Source organism: Biomphalaria glabrata, chromosome 2, assembly GCF_947242115.1.
Source record: "Biomphalaria glabrata chromosome 2, xgBioGlab47.1, whole genome shotgun sequence".
NCBI classification, from domain to species: Eukaryota; Metazoa; Mollusca; class Gastropoda; family Planorbidae; genus Biomphalaria; species Biomphalaria glabrata.
Window position 1 is genome coordinate 31210441 of NC_074712.1, and position 23213 is coordinate 31233653.

The following is a 23213-nucleotide window of genomic DNA, read 5'->3' on the forward strand; positions in this document are numbered from 1 at the left end:
CCATCGGCCAACAGGAGAACGACATAATATAAAGATCTGTTAAAATACCAATAACAAGTTTTAATTTTAATAGATATTCAATTGATACTGTTAGCAAGATGTGATTTCTACATATAAATTGGACCGCCCCCCCACTCGAAAGTCTAAAGGGGGGGGGCGGAATTGATGCCATCGCCCCCTCCCGACCCCACCATATCGACAAACATACTAGAGGGAGGGGCGGAATTGATGCCATCGCCCCCTCCCGACCCCGCCATATCGACAAACATACTAGAGGGGGGGGGGCGAAATAATCTAAAAATAGGTTTAAATATAAATAATTAGTATATATTATTAACATAAGTAATAAATTCGTATACAAATTGTGTGAATTCTACACTAAAATCCGTCCGCCGAGGGAGGGGGGCGGCCGAGTTGGGGGGGGGGGGATCGCCCCTACCGCCCCCCCCCCCCCTGGATCCGCCAGTGCACCAGCCTTAACGGCGCCTCTGATCAATAGTTAGGATCAGAGAGTTGTGTCTCGCGATGTATTATTAGAACTAGAGTATTTTTGTGACCTGTGCTTGATTTACAATGACATTATTTTTTCTTCATGACAAGGTCATAAAAATGTCATCATGTTTGTTTTACTGTTAATGGTTTTCTATTTATTTTCATGCAAGTATCTGGAAAAACGATTTTCAAGAGGTGTTCGCACTGCTGCCTCAATGACATTTGTCTTGCAAATGGTGAGTAGTCATACAGAGATATTGAGGGGGGGGGGGGCAGATGTAGCGGAGTTTACTGCTTCCGAAACATTGGTGGGGGAGTCTATTGAGTTGTCTCCCTTGAAATGTTGTCATAGATAGTCAATATAGTCAAATATATCTACTTTATTTATAGTATTGAAATATAAAATATATACATCAGCTAATAATTAAAATAGATGTAGTAACTTGTTACACAGTAAAGTCTGTAGTAGTTACATCCAGAGCTATTTTATTTGGTGTCGGTACTCAGTGATGGATGACCTAACTTGTAACTACAGGTTCGCACCTCGATGCAAGCTAAATCACAACTGCAAAGATATTAAATGTCTAAAACGATTTTATTTTATAATTATCAACTTAAATTGTTTTATTATTACTTTATTAAGCACTTTCGCATTTTATATTTTAATTTTTTAAAAATTCAATTTTGACAATTTAATAATATAATAAATTAATAATAAACGTGAAAATACAAGAAAAGTAAAAATGTTTTCCCCACATTGGAACACCAACTGGTTGCATCTCTATCTTCATTCTTTACTTTACATGTTATAGTCATTCTACAGATCTTCTATAGTCCTTATATCGGCAGACAATGGCTTTCTCTTTCAATATACGAATCAATCCAAAAATTAACCAATTATTTAATCATTTAGTACTAATTAATTAAGTTTATTTTATATAACAGAAAGGAAGCTAAACCGTTTAATCTTCAGATAAATGGCAGCAATTAGCGGTTCTTTCCGATAGATCAGCTTTGTTTTTAAAAAGTATTTTTTTTCTCTTGCTTGTTAAAATCCTGCACTCTTTGTTTATCTTGGAACGTGAGCACATTCTCTCACATTCTAGAATGATTTATGATCTGGTAGAAGCGTGACTGTCAAGCCATTTATTTCGTATATTATCTTTCAATGTTCAGCACGTTATCCGTCATGTGAGTGCCGCATTACAGAGTATTTACTGAACTGTGTGCATGTTAACAGGGCCGGACTTAAGGGAAGGGTTAGGGGACTACTGCACATAGTTCAATCCGGCTCTGCTTGTGTCACAACCGACCATTACAATCCAGCCCGGGCCTATTTTGACTCCCAGTCCTCCCTGCTAGAACTTTTTTTATTTGTAATTCGTTGTTGGCTACAGTGACGTCCTTGATATTGTTAAGTTTATCGTGAAACTTTCCAATTGTCAAAAGTCGTTAACAACCTATTTAAATTTAGAATAGTAGGCCTACGTTGAGGAACACAATTCAGATACATTTAATTAATTTATTTTTTAAAATCTACACAACAAAAATTCTATTTCCTATACTTCACAGACTCTGTACATGGCGATTGTGTTGTATGCACCTAGCTTGGCATTGAACGCAGGTAACTGAGATCTACTTCAGTAATGTCAAAGGTTATGTGTGATGTTATAGAGTCAACTTGAAAAATGTTTTTGTGTTCGACAACCAGAGTACGTCATCATAGTCATTCATTTAGGCTCTGACGTCTTTAGTCCATTTAGCATAAGCCTTATTCTTTCTCTGTCAACATACATTCTAATTTCTAAACCAAGGGTTGGGCAAATACAGCACTCGGGCCACATGCAGCCCTTCATACGAAAAAGGTTGCCCACCCCTGTTCTAAACCAAAGTTTTATTTTTCTAAGCGCTATTAGATATTTTTACAAGTGCCTTCCAGGTCATTCACAGTGTATCTCATTGGCACTCGTACCTAAGCGTGACCTCCGAAGGCACTCGTACCTAAGCGTGACCTCCGAAGGCACTCGAACCTAAGCGTGACCTCCGAAGGCACTCGAACCTAAGCGTGACCTCCGAAGGCACTCGAACCTAAGCGTGACCTCCGAAGGCACTCGAACCTAAGCCTGACCTCCGAAGGAACTCGAACCTAAGCCTGACCTCCGAAGGCACTCGAACCTAAGCGTGACCTCCGAAGGCACTCGAACCTAAGCGTGACCTCCGAAGGCACTCGAACCTAAGCGTGACCTCCGAAGGCACTCGAACCTAAGCGTGACCTCCGAAGGCACTCGAACCTAAGCCTGACCTCCGAAGGCACTCGAACCTAAGCCTGACCTCCGAAGGCACTCGAACCTAAGCGTGACCTCCGAAGGCACTCGAACCTAAGCCTGACCTCCGAAGGCACTCGAACCTAAGCGTGACCTCCGAAGGCACTCGAACCTAAGCCTGACCTCCGAAGGCACTCGAACCTAAGCGTGACCTCCGAAGGCACTCGAACCTAAGCGTGACCTCCGAAGGCACTCGAACCTAAGCGTGACCAACCGTCATAGAAGGCCTGAATACAGAGCTGTAACGGTCAGTGGAGACCATGTAACGGGCAGTGGAGACCATGCGCCTCTGGGAGGTCTATGTTATTAAAATCAATTAATTATTAAAATAATTTAGCTTTGATATTGTAAGGTCTAGGGGTTTCTAACGACATCATAGACCAGCGCGCATTAGGCTACAGGTTGGGAAACAGAACACACGTGTAACATACTATCAAGATAAGACTTGATTAAGTTTGAAACGAGGAAACTTGTTAATGTAATAAAAGATTAAATGGGAAGGGATGACAATGGTGTGGAGAAGAATGTTAAAACCTAAAGCAACCTATCTACGAAATGTTAAAACCTAAAGCAACCTATCTACGACTAAAGATAGACGAAATGATCAAATCCTCCTATTGACTGCTGATGATACAAACATGAGTGCCCTATTGTTTATAAACTTAGCTCTATTAATTCTGCCTTCACTTGGAGTCGTCTCAGAAGCGTATCCCTCTGCCTTGGTGCTGTAGACTGTTCCAGTCAGTTAGCCTGAGTATCAGCGTTGGGCGATGATTGATCACGTGATAGGTCAAGATAGACAATGCGATATCAGGTCATGATTAGCGCCTCCCCTTATTCGCGAATAATGGTTTTAAGCGTGACTTGCGTTCAGGGTCTAGATAACTGGGGAAGGGGATAGCCTCGTAAGATGAAAGAAGCTCAGATGGTCTGGCGCAAGCGATGAAGTCAACAAAGTTGATTGACATGACACTTGAATAGAATAATAGAGCCATTGGCCAGATGGGTAAACTGGTTAAGTGAAGGTGTGGGTAAATAGTCTGAATTCACACCTTTTCACGGCAAATATAAAATAATTTCTGCGTAATTGGATGAGGTCGGTTGTTTTTGCTCAGCGGACGAATCGTCACAGCTACCAGTGTTACAGCCGCGACCTCCACAAAATCTTAACAAGAAAGATAAAGACACATTCGTGATACATTTTGTAAGGTCGTACGTTGTTTAGTAATATACAAACCAGAAGCGTGCAGTTGGGTGACTTCAAGTAGTGCCCCAAGCCTAAGACTACAATTTACAACCTTCAGACAAATGTTGCAGTTCGTTATAAATAAATTGGAATAGGAACTTGGGAAGCTAACCAGGAAGAAATCATGAACTGGACAGGACAAAGTAGTCGATATCCACTGTCTAGTTATTGTTTAGATTAGTTTGAAAAATGCCTGTCTTTAATATAGGAAGTTAATTGTCGTCAGAACAAAAAAAAAAGGTTTGGCTACTGAGATGAAGGTCCCGGGTTCAAGTCTTGGTGTAGAAACACCTTTTGTTTTTCTCGCTACTCGAAGTCGTTTTGCATCACAACCAGGTCATGGGGTCTTTGAAAAGTTGTTCAAGGATATAAGTTCAAGTGGTCTTCTTTCAGATCCTCCCTTGTATATGGACGCCCTAATACCAAAAAAATGTTTTACTAGCATGTCATAGTACTAATGTGTATGTAATTGCTTCACGTTAATAAATGAATGCTAAGATGTTATGTTTCATTTATTCCCCTCCAGTGACTGGCTTCACGTTGTGGGGTTCTGTTATCTCTGTTGGCATTGTGTGTACACTCTACACAGCTTTTGTAAGTATTACTTGATTAGTCTATAGTCGAACCTAGTTTGTACTGGCCTTTTGTTCGGTGGTAATGTCTCCCTTAGCTACACTAAAAGTTACACAAATATTTTTGGGGAAGGGTGCGGGTGGGGGAAAGAGAAAGTGGAATGCATACACAAAAGTGTAACCAAACATCGTTTTTCACATCGCCTCTTCTTTCTCTTTAAACTCTGTCTCTGCAGGACTTTTTTGATTTACAAAGCTTAAATCAACTCACTCTGTGTCTGGTACACATTTTGTTCACGCTCTACCTCCCACTTCCCATTCAGGGATCAAGTTGTACACGGTCTACCTCCCACTTCCCATTCAGGGATCAAGTTGTACACGGTCTACCTCCCACTTCCCATTCAGAGATCAAGTTGTACACGGTCTACCTCCCACTTCCCATTCAGAGATCAAGTTGTACACGGTCTACCTCCCACTTCCCATTCAGGGATCAAGTTGTACACGGTCTACCTCCCACTTCCCATTCAGAGATCAAGTTGTACACGGTCTACCTCCCACTTCCCATTCAGAGATCAAGTTGTACACGGTCTACCTCCCACTTCCCATTCAGGGATCAAGTTGTACACGGTCTACCTCCCACTTCCCATTCAGAGATCAAGTTGTACACGGTCTACCTCCCACTTCCCATTCAGAGATCAAGTTGTACACGGTCTACCTCCCACTTCCCATTCAGAGATCAAGTTGTACACGGTCTACCTCCCACTTCCCATTCAGGGATCAAGTTGTACACGGTCTACCTCCCACTTCCCATTCAGGGATCAAGTTGTACACGGTCTACCTCCCACTTCCCATTCAGAGATCAAGTTGAAACTTTGCATGACTAGTTGCCCCTAACAAAATATGAATCAATCCAAAAATTAACCAGTTTATTGAATAATTAGTGGTAATTAGTTAATTTATTTTGATATTTAGTAAGGGAAACACATATTACAATATTGATAGATATGGCTATGTGGTTAAAACAGTGTGGTTGGTAATGTGTTCAAACTACACTATCAGTTGGAAGAAAATTGTAAACTTGAATGTATTCTATTACTGCCAGGGCGGGATGAAAGCCGTGTTGTGGACAGACAGTTTCCAGGTCATCATGATGGTGGCCAGCCTCTTGGCCATCCTAATTAAAGGTGACCTCGTAGTGGGCGGTATAGGCCAGGCTTGGGACTCATTAGAAAGAACCAAAAGACTGGATTTTACCGAGTAAGTTTTTTGAGAGAAACCAATTGTAAATAGACTTCGTCTTATTGCTTTGACTTTTTTGTTGTGTTTTGTTTTACATAGAACCGCAGGAAAACTATAGGGAAAGATAAAAGAAAAATTAATTAATTACTTATTATTATATATGAAATAAAGTTACAAAATGAGTATCATATAAAACTTATGTTGTACATGTTTATTAGCAAGAGTCCACAAATCTGCTGTATTATATGTAGGGTGTACGGCGTACCTGCACCTTTTTCAATGTGGGGAAAAATTATTAACTTTCTTGTATTTTAACGTATATTATTAATTAATTAGTAGTTAAAAGTTTGGCAATCCATCACTGAGTACCGGCACCTATATATATATATATAGATGCCGGTTTCTAATATCTATCTATAGGTGCCATACCGTCACAAAAAAGCACTGTATATAGCCTATAAATAATGAAAAAGTATTTATTAAATGTTTTTCTTGTTTGTTAATAAATTATAAATTATATCTTAATATTATAAATACATTGCTTTCGAAAAAAAACAAACAGTGTTAAAATTAAAAGAAATGAAGACTTGTATAATATAATTAAAACAAACAAACAAACAAACAAAAAAACAAACATGTATTTCGATCAAATGTATTTTCGACACTTTCAATGAGTTGCAGGATAGAAACACACACACTAGCCCGTAATTACACACTCGTTTAGTATACACAACAAAATAGAATCAATAGCTGAAATGTTGTCGTATCTAATGGAAACAGAAATATTGAATAAAAATATAAAGAAAACAAATGGGGATTAAATATCGATAGATTATATGTCGAACCAATATCACATTTTTAGTCGCTACATAATAATAATATACCTTAAGTGTACAAGACTGTACTAAAAGTAGTATGTTAGTATGCGTAACATAAGACCTAAATAATAAGCATAAAATAAAAATTATATAATATTTCAAATACTCACATATAGTTAGTGATGGGAACTAAACTAATTTTTTTTAGTTAAACTAAAACTAAGTTTGAACTAAAAAAAAGTAATTAAACTTTTAGTTAATCACAAATTGAAAAAATTAGTTAAACTAAACTAAGAAACTTTAGTTAAACTTTTACTAACTATTTTGACTTTTTTTAAGGACAAACAACCAAACATGAAAAATATAAAGCACAACCAATCTCTTTAGCAAAATGTAATAAACATTTATTTGTGCACATGAAAAAAGATTTAAATTTCCTTATGGGATAGATGTAGATCTTAATAGAATCACTAGAATGATACTATTATAGAAAGAAATTAGAAGTCATTGTCCAAGCTCTAATATAAGTTACCTTTAGAAGTAATGATAAAACTGCATGTTGACTCTAACTCTAGATTCTAGAATATTCTGGATCTAATATCTTCCACAAACGAAATGATCAGAAATATAATCTAGATCTAGAATTAGATCTAGCTACTAGATCTCGATCAAATAATTAATATTTTAATCTAAAAATAATCAAAGAAATACTAGTTACTACTACTACTACTAGATCTAAAATCTAGATAGAGTCTAGTAGATATCTTAGTAACTCTAGATCTAGAGATTTTAGATAATTATAATTTTGATTATAACCAGATAGGCCCCTATGGATATTTAGATCTATATACTCTAGTAGATAATAGTAGATCTAATAGATCTAGATAGTAGATTAGATATAATTAAGTAGGCTATAATTATAATAGAAGTAGATGTAGATCTAGTCTAGATTCAGTATTAGATCTAGTATAGTGACGACTATTATTAGTATTATAGTCATTATAGAATATAGATCTATCATCTATGTATCTTAGGTCTTAGTATAATAAGTAATCTAAATATATCTAGATCTAATCTAGACTCTAATTCTAGAATAGTAGAATCTCTAAAATAATAAATCTAGTCTAATAAAGTAAAGTAATATAGATTTCAATTAATAGATTTATATTATTGACTTATAATTTTAAATTTACATCTAGATCTAAGACTAAGTCGACTAAGACTCTACTTAAGAGTAAGAGACTAAAATAATTAAATATAGACTATTATGACTATAGATCTAATGGTGGTAATAGACTACTAGATCTAATACTAATAGATTAGACGCCACTAGACTGTAACTCTAGACACTCTAGTAAAAAGTTTTAAAATAAAAAGAGTCGACATTTCTTTAATACAGGAATACACTGGTGTTTAATAAAAAGCAGCAAAATGTAGATCTATAGAAGCAAGGAATTAATCAGGATTTATCAAGCAGCGAAACTTGCTAGAAATATAATGAACACGTTTATTTTTCTCGCCTTTCAAATAGTCTACCTTGAATTGGCGGGAATAGCGACCGGGTAAAGGTCAAAAGGCTTTCTAGTGACCTGTGCATCCTCTAGTTTATTCTCCTCTCTATTACCCATTATATATATTCTTCAAATTACATAGATCTAAATATTTATTGGTATGTATGTTAAAAAAGTTTGTAAAATTTGTAATTAAACTTTTTAGTTTGTAACTAAAAAAAAATAATTAAACTAGGATTTTAACTAAACTTTTTTTTAAAATTAAACTTTGGCCTTAACTAATTTTTTTTTAGTTAAACTAAAAGTTAGCAACTTTTTAGTTAACTTTTGCCCATCACTACATATATTAAAGCTATTTCAGATTGAACAAGATTATGAATGTAGTCTCTAGATTGATACTCACAAAAGATTCTGAATATTTCTCTTTACCTTTACCTATCCCTTAGTCTGTTGGTCCGTTGGGGCACCAGGCAAGATTTGTCGACCGTCTTTCTCCATTCCTCCCTTTTTTTTGCCTTGTTTAAAACCTCTCTCAATGGCAGGCCCGTCCATTCTTTAATGTTGTCCTCCCATCGCTTTTTCTGTCTGCCTCTTCTTTTTTCTGGTACTGTTCCCTGAAGGAAGGTCTTTGCGAGCCCCGTAGATCTTTTAATGTGGCCATAGGTTTTAAGCTTTCGTCTTTTTACAATAGTTAGCAGGTCGTCATGGGCTCCGATCGCTGCAGTAACCCTGTCTCTGATTTCTTGGTTTGTGATGCGGTCTTTGAATGTAATGCCTAGGATCTTTCTGTAGCATCTAACTAAGTAATGAACAACTGTTTTTCAGAAGGCATTAGGGACCAAATATTTAATGACTGAGAATGGTGTATTAAATATGGCGAAATAAGGGACAGCACTGATCTAGAAGGAATCATAGACCCTCTGATTCGACAACTCTACCTTGTAATTGAACGATGCCTACAAATGTTTCACCGCTTCCATTCACATTGACGTTTATGGCTACCTACCCACTGAAGCTTCTAGACCTAATGTATTTATGTTGTCCACTTGTTATACTGAGAGATAGACAGTTTATGGCTACCTACCCACTGAAGCTTCTAGACCTAATGTATTTATGTTGTCCACTTGTTATACTGAGAGATAGACAGTTTATGGCTACCTACCCACTGAAGCTTCTAGACCTAATGTATTTATGTTGTCCACTTATTATATTCAGAGATAGACAGTTTATGGCTACCTACCCACTGAAGCTTCTAGACCTAATGTATTTAGGTTGTCCACTTGTTATATTAAGAGATAGCCAGTTTAAAAATGTAATCATTGTTTACAAAACCTACATTAACTCTGCCTGGTAAAAAAGTTTGTTCACGTTATTACTCCCACACCCAATCTCAGATCAAGCTGAAATTTTGCACAATTATTTCTTTTACCTGACAACACAAGAATCCATTTAAAAAAAATCACCAGTTAGCTAATTGACTATTGGTAATTAATTAGTTTGTTTGGTATCTTGAACAAGGGAATAAAATTGTACTTGACTATGCGGTGGTAAAAGTTGACTTCTTTATACTTTTTAGAGTAATGTAGAGATAAATAGGTCGTCGTTTTAAAGTTTGAAACTAACAATAAAATCTTCTATTGTCATTCGCACTTTGCCGGCATAGTGGATAGTGTGTTGGATTGAGAAGCATAGAGGAGGCTTGAGCCCTCTAGTTCGAATTCAGTTAGTTCAACTTATTTTTTTTAATGCATTTAAAAAGCATTCTCAAGATACCCCCCTTTTTTTTCTCCCCCCCCCCCCATTTTTCAAACTAGCCCAGACAAGTGATAGGATCATAGCGTATTGAGAAAGCTAAAAGCATGAAATTGCGTTAAACAAAAACAATTTGTAAAATTTTTACTAATTGCATAGATTTATTATTGTTAGTTTAGATCAATTACAAATTTGAATTCATGACCGATCCAAACTAATTGATACAATTACACTTAATATAAACATTTTAAAAAAGTATTTTATATAATTTTCTTGTTTAATATATGCCTAAAGGCAAGCTGGGTCGGCTCTATTGTGAACTCTTGGTGAAGGCGAGTGTTGGATGCCCAGTGGGCTGGATCATGTGACTGTTGACCTCTAGTTAGCAAGGGCGGGCTAACGAAACTCCAGCTATCATTATGAATGAAAACACTGACTCTAATAGTGCGTCACCCTATTAATGAAAACACTGACTCTAATAGTGCGTCACCCTATTAATGAAAACACTACCTCTAATAGTGCGTCACCCTATTAATGAAAACACTGACTCTAATAGTGCGTCACCCTATTAATGAAAACACTACCTCTAATAGTGCGTCACCCTATTAATGAAAACACTGACTCTAATAGTGCGTCACCCTATTAATGAAAACACTACCTCTAATAGTGCGTCACCCTATTAATGAGAACACTGACTCTAATAGTGCGTCACCCTATTAATGAAAACACTACCTCTAATAGTGCGTCACCCTATTAATGAAAACACTGACTCTAATAGTGCGTCACCCTATTAATGAAAACACTGACTCTAATCGTGCGTCACCCTATTAATGAAAACACTGACTCTAATAGTGCGTCACCCTATTAATAAAAACACTACCTCTAATAGTGCGTCACCCTATTAATGAAAACACTGACTCTAATAGTGCGTCACCCTATTAATGAAAACACTACCTCTAATAGTGCGTCACCCTATTAATGAAAACACTGACTGTAACAGTGCGTCACCCTATTAATGAAAAGACTGCCTCTAATAGTGCGTCACCCTATTAATAAAAACACTAACTCTAATAGTGCGTCACCCTATTAATGAAAACACTGACTCTAATCGTGCGTCACCCTTATCTCTTCCGTATGGTTGCAAATTTAAAGTGGCTAAAAAGAGTTTAAAAAAACAAAATGAGATAATTTCAGAGCTCCTCCAATTGCCATGTGCCAAACTCTCCCCTACCTATTTTTTTTTAAATTTATTTCCAGCAACATACCAGTTGGGGCAAGTCTAGAGTCAAACTTACAGGTCGTACTGGAACACATTGGACAATCATTGCGAAGGATATATATTTATTGAATGCAATAATAGAGCCTACTACTTCAACGTTGTAAAACGTTTCAATATATCCAGATAGAATGTTGCTAGCTTCAAATATCTGAGACCTAAACGTTTCAATATATCCAGATAGAATGTTGCTAGCTTCAAATATCTGAGACCTAAACGTTTCAATATATCCAGATAGAATGTTGCTAGCTTCAAATATCTGAGAACTAAACGTTTTAATATATCCAGAGAGAATGTTGCTAGCTTCAAATATCTGAGACCTAAACGTTTCAATATATCCAGATAGAATGTTGCTAGCTTCAAATATCTGAGACCTAAACGTTTCAATATATCCAGATAGAATGTTGCTAGCTTCAAATATCTGAGACCTAAACGTTTCAATATATCCAGATAGAATGTTGCTAGCTTCAAATATCTGAGACCTAAACGTTTCAATATATCCAGATAGAATGTTGCTAGCTTCAAATATCTGAGACCTAAACGTTTCAATATATCCAGATAGAATGTTGCTAGCTTCAAATATCTGAGACCTAAACGTTTCAATATATTCAGATAGAATGTTGCTAGCTTCAAATATCTGAGACCTAAACGTTTCAATATATCCAGATAGAATGTTGCTAGCTTCAAATATCTGAGACCTAAACGTTTCAATATATCCAGATAGAATGTTGCTAGCTTCAAATATTTGAGACCTAAACGTTTCAATATATCCAGATAGAATGTTGCTAACTTCAAATATCTGAGACCTCAACGTTTCAATATATCCAGATAGAATGTTGCTAGCTTCAAATATCTGAGAACTAAACGTTTCAATATATCCAGATAGAATGTTGCTAACTTCAAATATCTGAGAACTAAACGTTTCAATATATCCAGATAGAATGTTGCTAGCTTCAAATATCTGAGACCTCAACGTTTCAATATATCCAGATAGAATGTTGCTAGCTTCAAATATCTGAGACCTAAACGTTTCAATATATCCAGATAGAATGTTGCTAGCTTCAAATATCTGAGACCTAAACGTTTCAATATATCCAGATAGAATGTTGCTAGCTTCAAATATCTGAGACCTCAACGTTTCAATATATCCAGATAGAATGTTGCTAGCTTCAAATATCTGAGACCTCAACGTTTCAATATATCCAGATAGAATGTTGCTAGTTTCAAATATCTGAGACCTCAACGTTTCAATATATCCAGATAGAATGTTGCTAGCTTCAAATATCTGAGACCTCAACGTTTCAATATATCCAGATAGAATGTTGCTAGCTTCAAATATCTGAGACCTAAACGTTTCAATATATCCAGATAGAATGTTGCTAGCTTCAAATATCTGAGACCTAAACGTTTCAATATATCCAGATAGAATGTTGCTAGCTTCAAATATCTGAGACCTAAACGTTTCAATATATCCAGATAGAATGTTGCTAGCTTCAAATATCTGAGACCTAAACGTTTCAATATATCCAGATAGAATGTTGCTAGCTTCAAATATCTGAGACCTAAACGTTTCAATATATCCAGATAGAATGTTGCTAGCTTCAAATATCTGAGACCTAAACGTTTCAATATATCCAGATAGAATGTTGCTAGCTTCAAATATCTGAGACCTAAACGTTTCAATATATCCAGATAGAATGTTGCTAGACCCAAAACAAAATCTGAAAGTTTCGTGTCGGCTTTTTAATTGATTTTGTCCACCATGCGAACTACAAGTCTTTGTTTTCATCTTTTAGTTTCCGTGTTGACCCTTCAGTCAGACACAGTGTTTGGGCTCTGACAGTGGGCGGTTACTTCACTTGGGTATCCATCTTCGGTGTGAACCAGGCACAGGTACAGAGGGCCGTCACGTGCCCAACATTGAAGAAGGCTCAGTAGTAAGTTCTATTTCTTGCTAAGATGCTCGACTAAATTTAGTATTTTTTTTTTTAGATACTCTGTTTTTAATCTCTAATCTCGTTCCTGAAACGAGGCATGGTTAAAGTTCAGTGTATTCACCCAGTTAAGTCTCGCAAACCTTTCTTCAGGAAACAGAACCAGGAAAGAAGAGGAGGAGAGGCAGAGAAAGCGTAGTAAGACAACATAAAAGAATGGACGGGCCCTGTCATTGAAAGAGATTCTATCCACGACAAAACACAGAAAGAAATGGAGAAAGAAGGTGGACAGATCAAGTGTGGTGCCCCAACGGTTCATCAGACTAAGGAATAGAGATGAATGTGAATGTGGAGGTTTTAGGACCGCTAAAGAAGTTGTGGTGTTAAAAAGAGAATTCTTTTAAATTTGTGCAGCCGTCATCCATATCAGATTTCTTCGATCAGAGTGAAGCTTGGACACAGCGCGACTAGAACATAGATCGGTTTCCACAGGATTCTAAACATCTTATTATCGGAGAGAATAAATGAAGAGTTCTTCAATGGAGTCTTGTCAAGTGTTACAAAATAAAGAAAGAAAACAGTTTTAAAGCTATATTTAAACATTACATACGTACATACTCTACTCTCTGTAGATTTACTCACTGTAGAAGCACACATTAGTGACGTATCTTTATATATTACTGTAAAAGCACACATTAGTGACGCATCCTTATATATATGATTATAGATGTATACATAATACTTATAGAAATCACACATTAGTGACGCATCCTTATATATATATGATTATAGATGTATACATAATACTTATAGAAATGGGCATCATAGATGTACACATGATGAATGTACCCACTAAGGATGTTCGTCTAGTATCTGCTCTATTGGTTCATCTCGTGCTCTCCTACTCTATCTTTCCCAGCCTCTACCTTTCAAACATTCTGCTTTTATTTATTCATATAAAATTATTTTTGTTTTCATTCAGTGCCATCTGGTTGAACTTTCCTGGACTTTGTATCATCTTGTATCTCTGCTGTTTTATTGGCATCTATATGGCGGCATTTTATGAAAACTGTGATCCGGTCAAACCTGGTTTGGTCACAGATACCAATCAGGTCAGTCCAATGTATACTAGAGTATGTCCGTATTACTATTTTCAATAGTAAATTGTTTTGACTGGGCAAATGCTGAAATTCTTATTTCGATCTTAAAAAATAATTTATAATAATAATACTTTTTCCACATACAAGCGCACGCATTGAAACAAATATATAGGCCTACACGCATTAAGTTTGAATAAAACATAATACTAATAATGATAATAATGATATCTAAATGACTTGTCATAACCCCCCCCCCCACACACACACACACACACACTTATCACTTTACTTAACAACGTTTGGCTCCAGTCTAGATTTCTAGACAATATTGAATTACTTGCCAGATTATATTTCTAAACAAAATTGAAATACTTGCCAGATTAGATTTCTAGACAATATTGAATTACTTGCCAGATTAGATTTCTAGACAAGATTGAATTACTTGCCAGATTAGATTTCTAGACAAGATTGAATTACTTGCCAGATTAGATTTCTAGACAAGATTGAATTACTTGCCAGATTAGATTTCTAGACAAGATTGAATTACTTGCCAGATTAGATTTCTAGACAAGATTGAATTACTTGCCAGATTAGATTTCTAGACAAGATTGAATTACTTGCCAGATTAGATTTCTAGACAAGATTGAATTACTTGCCAGATTAGATTTCTAGACAAGATTGAATTACTTGCCAGATTAAATTTCTAGACAAGATTGAATTACGTGCCAGATTAGATTTCTAGACAAGATTGAATTACTTGCCAGACTAGATTTCTAGACAAGATTGAATTACTTGCCAGATTAGATTTCTAGACAAGATTGAATTACTTGCCAGATTAGATTTCTAGACAAGATTGAATTACTTGCCAGATTAGATTTCTAGACAAGATTGAATTACTTGCCAGATTAGATTTCTAGACAAGATTGAATTACTTGCCAGACTAGATTTCTAGACAAGATTGAATTACTTGCCAGATTAGATTTCCGGCATTTTTTTAAAGAATCATTGCATTTTGATGACCGAACATTCAAATGTCTGCGTCACATGACCGTCCCATGATCCGTCCTTCAGTTGTCCCAAATGATTGATTACGACGATAGGAAAACGTTATGCCCATCAACTGACAAACTACCTTTCACGAAATAACCGCCTCTGCTCGCTTTTATTCTTATTTTAATAAAGTCTCAACATATGTGGACTCTTGAGGTCTGGGTTACTGCTGCATAGGCTTGGGAAAAAAATCATACAAAATGACACCATCACGACCAACAGCAAGCAATGCCTGTATAGTCAGAATGCTGTCGTCATTAATGCTTTCTCAGAGCTCAAAGTATTTTAGATTAAAGTGACCAGATATTTGGGGAGCGAGATGTAGATCGATCACTGGACGTAAAAAAATACGCTTCGATTTTTTTCAAGCAATATTTCATGAACTTCGACGTTAGTACAAACACATCCCATGTCTCACATGCATATGTTGCAGTTGGGATGACAATTGTGTTGAGAAGTTGTATTTTTGTCTCGAGCCCAATGGCTTGGCTTGTCCAAATAGGCTCCAGCCTTTGGAAAATGCTCCCTGCCTTTCCTATTCGGCACGCTACCTCATGGTAAACACATCCCAATGTAAACACATCCCAATGTAAACACATCACAATGTAACCACATCACAATATAAACACATTCCAATTTAAACACATCCCAATGTAAACACATCCCAATGTAAACACATCCCAATGTAAACACATCCCAATGTAAACACATCACAATATAAACACATTCCAATGTAAACACATCCCAATGTAAACACATCTCAGTGTAAACACATCCCAATGTAAACACATCCCAATGTAACCACATCACAATGTAAACACATCCCAATGTAAACACATCCCAATGTAAACACATCACAATGTAAACACATCACAATGTAAACACATCCCAATGTAAACAATCCCAATGTAAATACATCCCAATGTAACCACATCACAATGTAAACACATCACAATATAAACACATTCCAATGTAAACACATCCCAATGTAAACACATCCCAATGTAAACATATCCCAATGTAAACATATCCCAATGTAAACATATCCCAATGTAAACACATCCCAATGTAAACACATCCCAATGTAAACATATCCCAATGTAAACACATCCCAATGTAAACACATCCCAATGTAAACACATCCCAATGTAAACACATCCCGATGTAAACACATCCCGATGTAAACACATCCCAATGTAAACACATCCCAATGTAAACACATTCCAATGTAAACACATACCAATGTAAACATATCCCAATGTAAACATATCCCAATGTAAACACATCCCGATGTAAACACATTCCAATATAAACACATTCCAATGTAAACATATCCCAATGTAAACACATTCCAATGTAAACACATCCCAATGTAAACACATCCCAATGTAAACACATTCCAATGTAAACACATTCCAATGTAAACACATCCCAGTGTAAACACATCCCAATGTAAACATATCCCAATGTAAACACATCCCAATGTAAACACCTCATTGAAAGTACTTCAAGCGCACTGACATTCTGTCCTTCAATAAACAAAATTTCTTCACGGAATAGTCGCAATGTTGTGTACAAAATGCAGCTACAATTCAGCACACGGGTTTTTAAATGAAGCATTTGATTATGGTTGGACACTACTCTTGTATAAAGAAATATGATATCAAATAATCTCTCTATCGAAGGCTTTAGAGCTAATCACATGGTCTTTCCATAGCCCTGGTCTTCCATAGCCCTGGTCTTCCATAGCCACGGTCTCCCATTGCTTTGGTCTTTCCATAACCACGGTCTCCCATTGCTTTGGTCTTTCCATAGCCACGGTCTCCCATTGCTTTGGTCTTTCCATAGCCACGGTCTCCCATTGCTTTGGTCTTTCCATAGCCACGGTCTCCCATTGCTTTGGTCTTTCCATAACCACGGTCTCCCATTGCTTTGGTCTTTCCATAGACACGGTCTCCCATTGCTTTGGTCTTTCCATAGCCACGGTCTCCCATTGCTTTGGTCTTTCCATAGCCACGGTCTCCCATTGCTTTGGTCTTTCCATAACCACGGTCTCCCATTGCTTTGGTCTTTCCATAACCACGGTCTCCCATTGCTTTGGTCTTTCCATAGCCACGGTCTCCCATTGCTTTGGTCTTTCCATAACCACGGTCTCCCATTGCTTTGGTCTTTCCATAACCACGGTCTCCCATTGCTTTGGTCTTTCCATAGCCACGGTCTCCCATTGCTTTGGTCTTTCCATAACCACGGTCTCCCATTGCTTTGGTCTTTTTATAACCACGGTCTCCCATTGCTTTGGTCTTTCCATAACCACGGTCTCCCATTGCTTTGGTCTTTCCATAGCCACGGTCTCCCATTGCTTTGGTCTTTCCATAGCCACGGTCTCCCATTGCTTTGGTCTTTCCATAGCCACGGTCTCCCATTGCTTTGGTCTTTCCATAACCACGGTCTCCCATTGCTTTGGTCTTTCCATAACCACGGTCTCCCATTGCTTTGGTCTTTCCATAGCCACGGTCTCCCATTGCTTTGGTCTTTCCATAACCACGGTCTCCCATTGCTTTGGTCTTTCCATAACCACGGTCTCCCATTGCTTTGGTCTTTCCATAGCCACGGTCTCCAATTGCTTTGGTCTTTCCATAGCCACGGTCTCCCATTGCTTTGGTCTTTCCATAGCCACGGTCTCCCATTGCTTTGGTCTTTCCATAACCACGGTCTCCCATTGCTTTGGTCTTTCCATAGCCACGGTCTCCCATTGCTTTGGTCTTTCCATAGCCACGGTCTCCCATTGCTTTGGTCTTTCCATAGCCACGGTCTCCCATTGCTTTGGTCTTTCCATAGCCACGGTCTCCCATTGCTTTGGTCTTTCCATAACCACGGTCTCCCATTGCTTTGGTCTTTCCATAGCCACGGTCTCCCATTGCTTTGGTCTTTCCATAACCACGGTCTCCCATTGCTTTGGTCTTTCCATAGCCACGGTCTCCCATTGCTTTGGTCTTTCCATAACCACGGTCTCCCATTGCTTTGGTCTTTCCATAACCACGGTCTCCCATTGCTTTGGTCTTTCCATAACCACGGTCTCCCATTGCTTTGGTCTTTCCATAACCACGGTCTCCCATTGCTTTGGTCTTTCCATAGCCACGGTCTCCCATTGCTTTGGTCTTTCCATAACCACGGTCTCCCATTGCTTTGGTCTTTCCATAGCCACGGTCTCCCATTGCTTTGGTCTTTCCATAACCTGAATTTTATATTCGAAATCGACGACTTTGCTGTTGTTGTTTTCAAAGATTTCCCGCCAAGGGTGGCACAAAGAATTGTCCCATCAGGGGAAATAATTTTACTTTCCTATGGGCTGCTAAAAACTGGGCGTCACTAACTTGCTTCTTTACTTTGTTCAATATATAGGAGTCAAGCCTTTAGTAACGAATGCTTCACATTTGATTAAAAACTGTTATTATGGAAACAAAAAAGTATTTTAGACAAAGTATCTTGATCGGCTGCCTATTAATCCATCGTCAATGTATTTATGTTGAGAAGCACCTTAATGGAGGCTTACTACAAGCTACCATTTGAAAATTACGACCTGCATTCAGATGTCTGGTTTAATCCACATATACCATAGACAGCTGTAATCAACATTTCTAGCATCGCCCTCCACTGTGGTTGTTGATTTTCTATGCCCTCTTTGTACACGGTGAACTCTGCTTCTAGTCTATGAACTTAGATGTTCATTTTGTCTCCGACATTTTCTACCCTGTCATCGAAAGTCAAGCCAAGGACGACTGTATGCTGAAATTGATTAGTAGAATATATGGAGTGGGGGGGGGGGGAGAGGAAAAATCCCCCCTCCCAAGTCCCCCCCCCCCGAAAAAAATCACGGCTACGTTTAGTATCCCTATATTTGAATGACCTTAAAACTTTTCATATTTCTATATTTGTTTGTTCTCATCAAGATTTCTGTGACTTTGTTTTGTTCTCATATATGATGACATGGAAGTTTTTGTGATGTTACAGATAATCCCAATGTTTGTGATGGATGTACTTGGTGACATCATTGGACTTCCTGGTCTGTTTGTTGCTGGTCTTTTTAGTGGCGCTCTCAGGTAAGTAGGGCATGACACTGACATATAGACTGACACACACAAACACATATATGGAAATAAAAAGAGAGAGACAGAGAGAATTTGAAGGAGAAAATGTAAGAGAGTTGACCGATGGATGAATGAATGGATGGATGGATAGATAGATAGATAGATAGATAGATAGATAGATAGATAGATAGATAATTCTTTTACTCTTCCACAGCACTATCTCCTCAGGACTAAACTCTATATCTGCCTGTGTTCTTGAAGATATAGTCAGGACTTACTGTAGCAATAATCTCAGAGAATCAAGGGCGAGGATTCTCTCTCAAGTTTTTGGTAGGTTACAAAACATTTTTGGGGAAATATTCATTTTTTCTCTTTTATAAAATAATAAAATATCAAATCGAATACTGTCCTAACTTTTGTTTCACCATTAGGCAGAAGTGAATGAGAAAGAAAAGGATTTCCCAACTTAAAATGCTCAATGCTGTCCCTAATTTACAAAGAAACATATGTTAGCAGTATAGTTACTCGTCTAGAAACACTTATGCGTTGACAGTTGAACATTGATGGGTTATTACTGAACTGAAACATACAAATATCAGAAAGTCAGCAGAAATAGCACTTTTGAATGTATTTCATTCGCTACTACAAATTAATTCAAGAAAGCATTTTTTTTTTGTCTAATTGTCATCTGGTTGCCCGAATCTCACAAGAACATCAATGTCATAGTAAATGTTGCGTCTTTACTTAGCAAGAAAATCAAAGCTAACATCTGGATAAGTCAAGGAATTAATGGTCTACATCTATAGGGCTGTGGTCTGTATTTAGTTGTAGGAACTTTAGAGCTCTATAGTGTGCAGAAATCCTAGAATACTATTATCGTTCCATTAAGTGGAAACGTCACAATTCGTTAGTTCTTCTTGCGATAAAAGTTCGAAAAAAACAACAACAAATAAACAATTCATTCGATACAACGATACGTGGAACTTGACCTACAGTCGGAGGTATCAATTTTGCGACTCTTGCCTCCCCCCCCCCCCCGCCTTTTTTAAAAATAGATTTTTGTAATTAAAAATATTTATTTTAGAAGTTACATGTTTATTCTACCTACTGGCACATCTATACCATAGATTACAGAGTTCTTTATTAAACTCTTTAATATATGTTTACACACATACAGTACATCAAACAACATCAGTACACACTCAGAGAGCGACAAATATAGCATACACACACACATATATATACTGATACAAGTGAAATACAAGACATGCACACCTGCTAACATATACATACAATATTATCTTTCAGCAAGAGTGCTTCGTCACAATTAATTTGGGTAATAGTCGAAATAATAATAATTTTTTTAAAAGTTTTTTTTATTGTATTACTCTTTGCTTCCTGAGTAATATCTACAATGTTGTTAAAATAGAAGTATCAAAAGTCTAACTCATGTTCAAAATTCTATAATCAAAATACAAATTACGATCCTGCTAAGACACAAGAAACAAATATTTATTTATGTCACGTTCTTTTTTTTACAATACCTCTATTAAAGTTACTACTTCATTTAACCTGGGTGGGCGAACAGCTGATCTCTAAAACGGCTCTATACATTTTTTCTAGAAATTTAACAGTTAATGTAGGCTATTTCGCTGTGAAAAGAATTAATAGCCCGTTGGTCACACGAGAAAAACTATAGATTGACCGTTATAATTTTGCAAAGTAAAAGATAAATAACTGTAAATAAATAAACATTGCCTAGTCAGCGCATATTATCGTCAATGTGATAACAGATTTTAAGTTGCTTCAAGTTCATTGAAGTTTATAAGCGTTGCTTATCATTTTTTTCTAAATCTAATACACACTACATTATAAGGCAGAAAGAGTTTACAAAAAGTATATAAAAATTAAACACCTAAGCCAAAAAGTAAGCAGACAGCTGCAGAGTGAATACATAAACAATGTAATATCTAAAGATAACAACAAAAACCTATGGTCATACATTAAGTCTAAGAAAATGGAAACAACAGGCATTAAAAGATGAACATAACATAATACATAATGATAATGAAACTAAAGCAAACATCCTAAACAAATACTTTGCATCAGCATTCTCAGCCCCAGGAGACAAAGACATTACTTTTTTTGAACCAAGTAGACAACATAGAAGAAATAGTAGTACAGGAAAATGGAATCCAAAAACTATTAGCCAACACCAAACCAAATAAAGCGTCTGGACCTGATGGTATTCCAGCTAGATTACTCAAAGAGCTAAGTAATCAACTAGCCCCAGTGTTCAAAATACTCTTTCAGGCATCGCTTAACCAGGGCAGAGTACCAAAGGACTGGAAAGAAGCTAATGTCACCCCCTATTTAAAAAAAAGCGAAAAATCTGACCCAGGAAACTACAGACAAGTATCACTTACCAGCATCACATGTAAAATCATAGAACACATAATATGTAGCAACATCATAAACCACTTAGACAAACATAATGTTCTCACCCCATACCAACATGGCTTTAGGAAATATAAATCATGTGAAACACAACTAATAGGACTAATTGATGATTTTTCAAAAGGTTTAGATAATAGTGAACAAATAGATGCTATCTTACTAGATTTTTCCAAGGCTTTGAACAAAGTTCACCATCATAGTTTGCTTAAAAAATTAAAATATTTCGGCATTAATGGTCCACTGCATCAGTGGATTAAAGATTTTCTGATAGGGAGAGAACAAACTGTAATAATAAATGGCTCTAAATCAACACCGATAACAGTAAACTCAGGTTTACCTCAAGAAACAGTCTTAGGTCCACTACTATTTTTAATTTACATAAATGATTAACCAAATTGCATTACTTCAGGAACAAAAGTCAGATTATTTGCAAACGATTGCATAATATATAGAGCAATAAAAACAACACAAGACACAGATATTTTACAAAGAGAATTAGATGAATTACAGAAATGGGAATCAAATTGGAGCATGTCTTTCCACACAGAAAAATGTCAGTTGTTAAGAGTAACAAAAAAACTAAAACAAATTAATTCCACTTATCTTATTCATGGTAAACCAGTAACACAGACTAAAATCGCAAAATACCTAGGTGTTATAATAAATGAAAAACTGTCATGGAATCCACATATTGATGAAACTATAAAAAAAATCAAACAAAGGATTTATTAAAAGAAATTTCTATAAATCAAATAAGAACATAAAACTAAAATGTTATGTAACCTTGGTTAGGCCAATAATAGAATATGCATTCTCCGTTTGGGACCCCTCAACTCAAGAAAACATTAAGAAACTGGAACAGACACAAAATAGAGCAGTGAGATTCATAACAAACGAATATTCACATTTGACTAGAGTAACACCTTTAGTAAAATCACTAAATTTAGAAAGCCTTCAGGACAGAAGACTCAAAAGTAAAGTAGCAATTATACATAAAACACTGAACCATAATCTTCAAATACAAAAGCAAAATTTAATAAAATACTCTGAAAGACACAAAGATAAAGGTACATTCCTTGTCCCATATGCTAGGACAAATTTGTACAAATACTCCTTCTTCCCTAGTGCTATTAGGGCATGGAATAGGTGGCCTGAGCTAGCCAGGAAAACCAGTGACTTGGCAGAATTTAAGTCATTGGTTAATATGCATGACTAAATGCATGACGCGTAGGACGTAATCATCTTCTTTTTTGAAGTAACGTCTGTATTATATAAGATAAGATAAGACATTACATCTAGATTCTAGATCTAGAAGCAGATCTAGACTAGATCTAGATGTCCATATAATGAACAT

The 23213-nt window shown here is 36.6% G+C and overlaps 1 protein-coding gene across 7 annotated transcripts in view; it reads left to right on the top strand.

Moving 5' to 3' along the window:
* Positions 1-23213, top strand: part of LOC106053211 (sodium-coupled monocarboxylate transporter 2-like) — a 68945-nt gene that overhangs the window by 36527 nt on the left and 9205 nt on the right. For all 7 annotated transcript variants that reach the window (XM_056020045.1, XM_056020046.1, XM_056020044.1 and 4 more), the window contains 8 exons: positions 663-728; positions 2065-2116; positions 4589-4656; positions 5737-5891; positions 13027-13167; positions 14147-14276; positions 19326-19414; positions 19617-19732. In XM_056020045.1, the coding sequence (XP_055876020.1) occupies positions 663-728; positions 2065-2116; positions 4589-4656; positions 5737-5891; positions 13027-13167; positions 14147-14276; positions 19326-19414; positions 19617-19732 (817 nt within the window). The remainder of the gene's footprint in view (positions 1-662; positions 729-2064; positions 2117-4588; positions 4657-5736; positions 5892-13026; positions 13168-14146; positions 14277-19325; positions 19415-19616; positions 19733-23213) is intronic.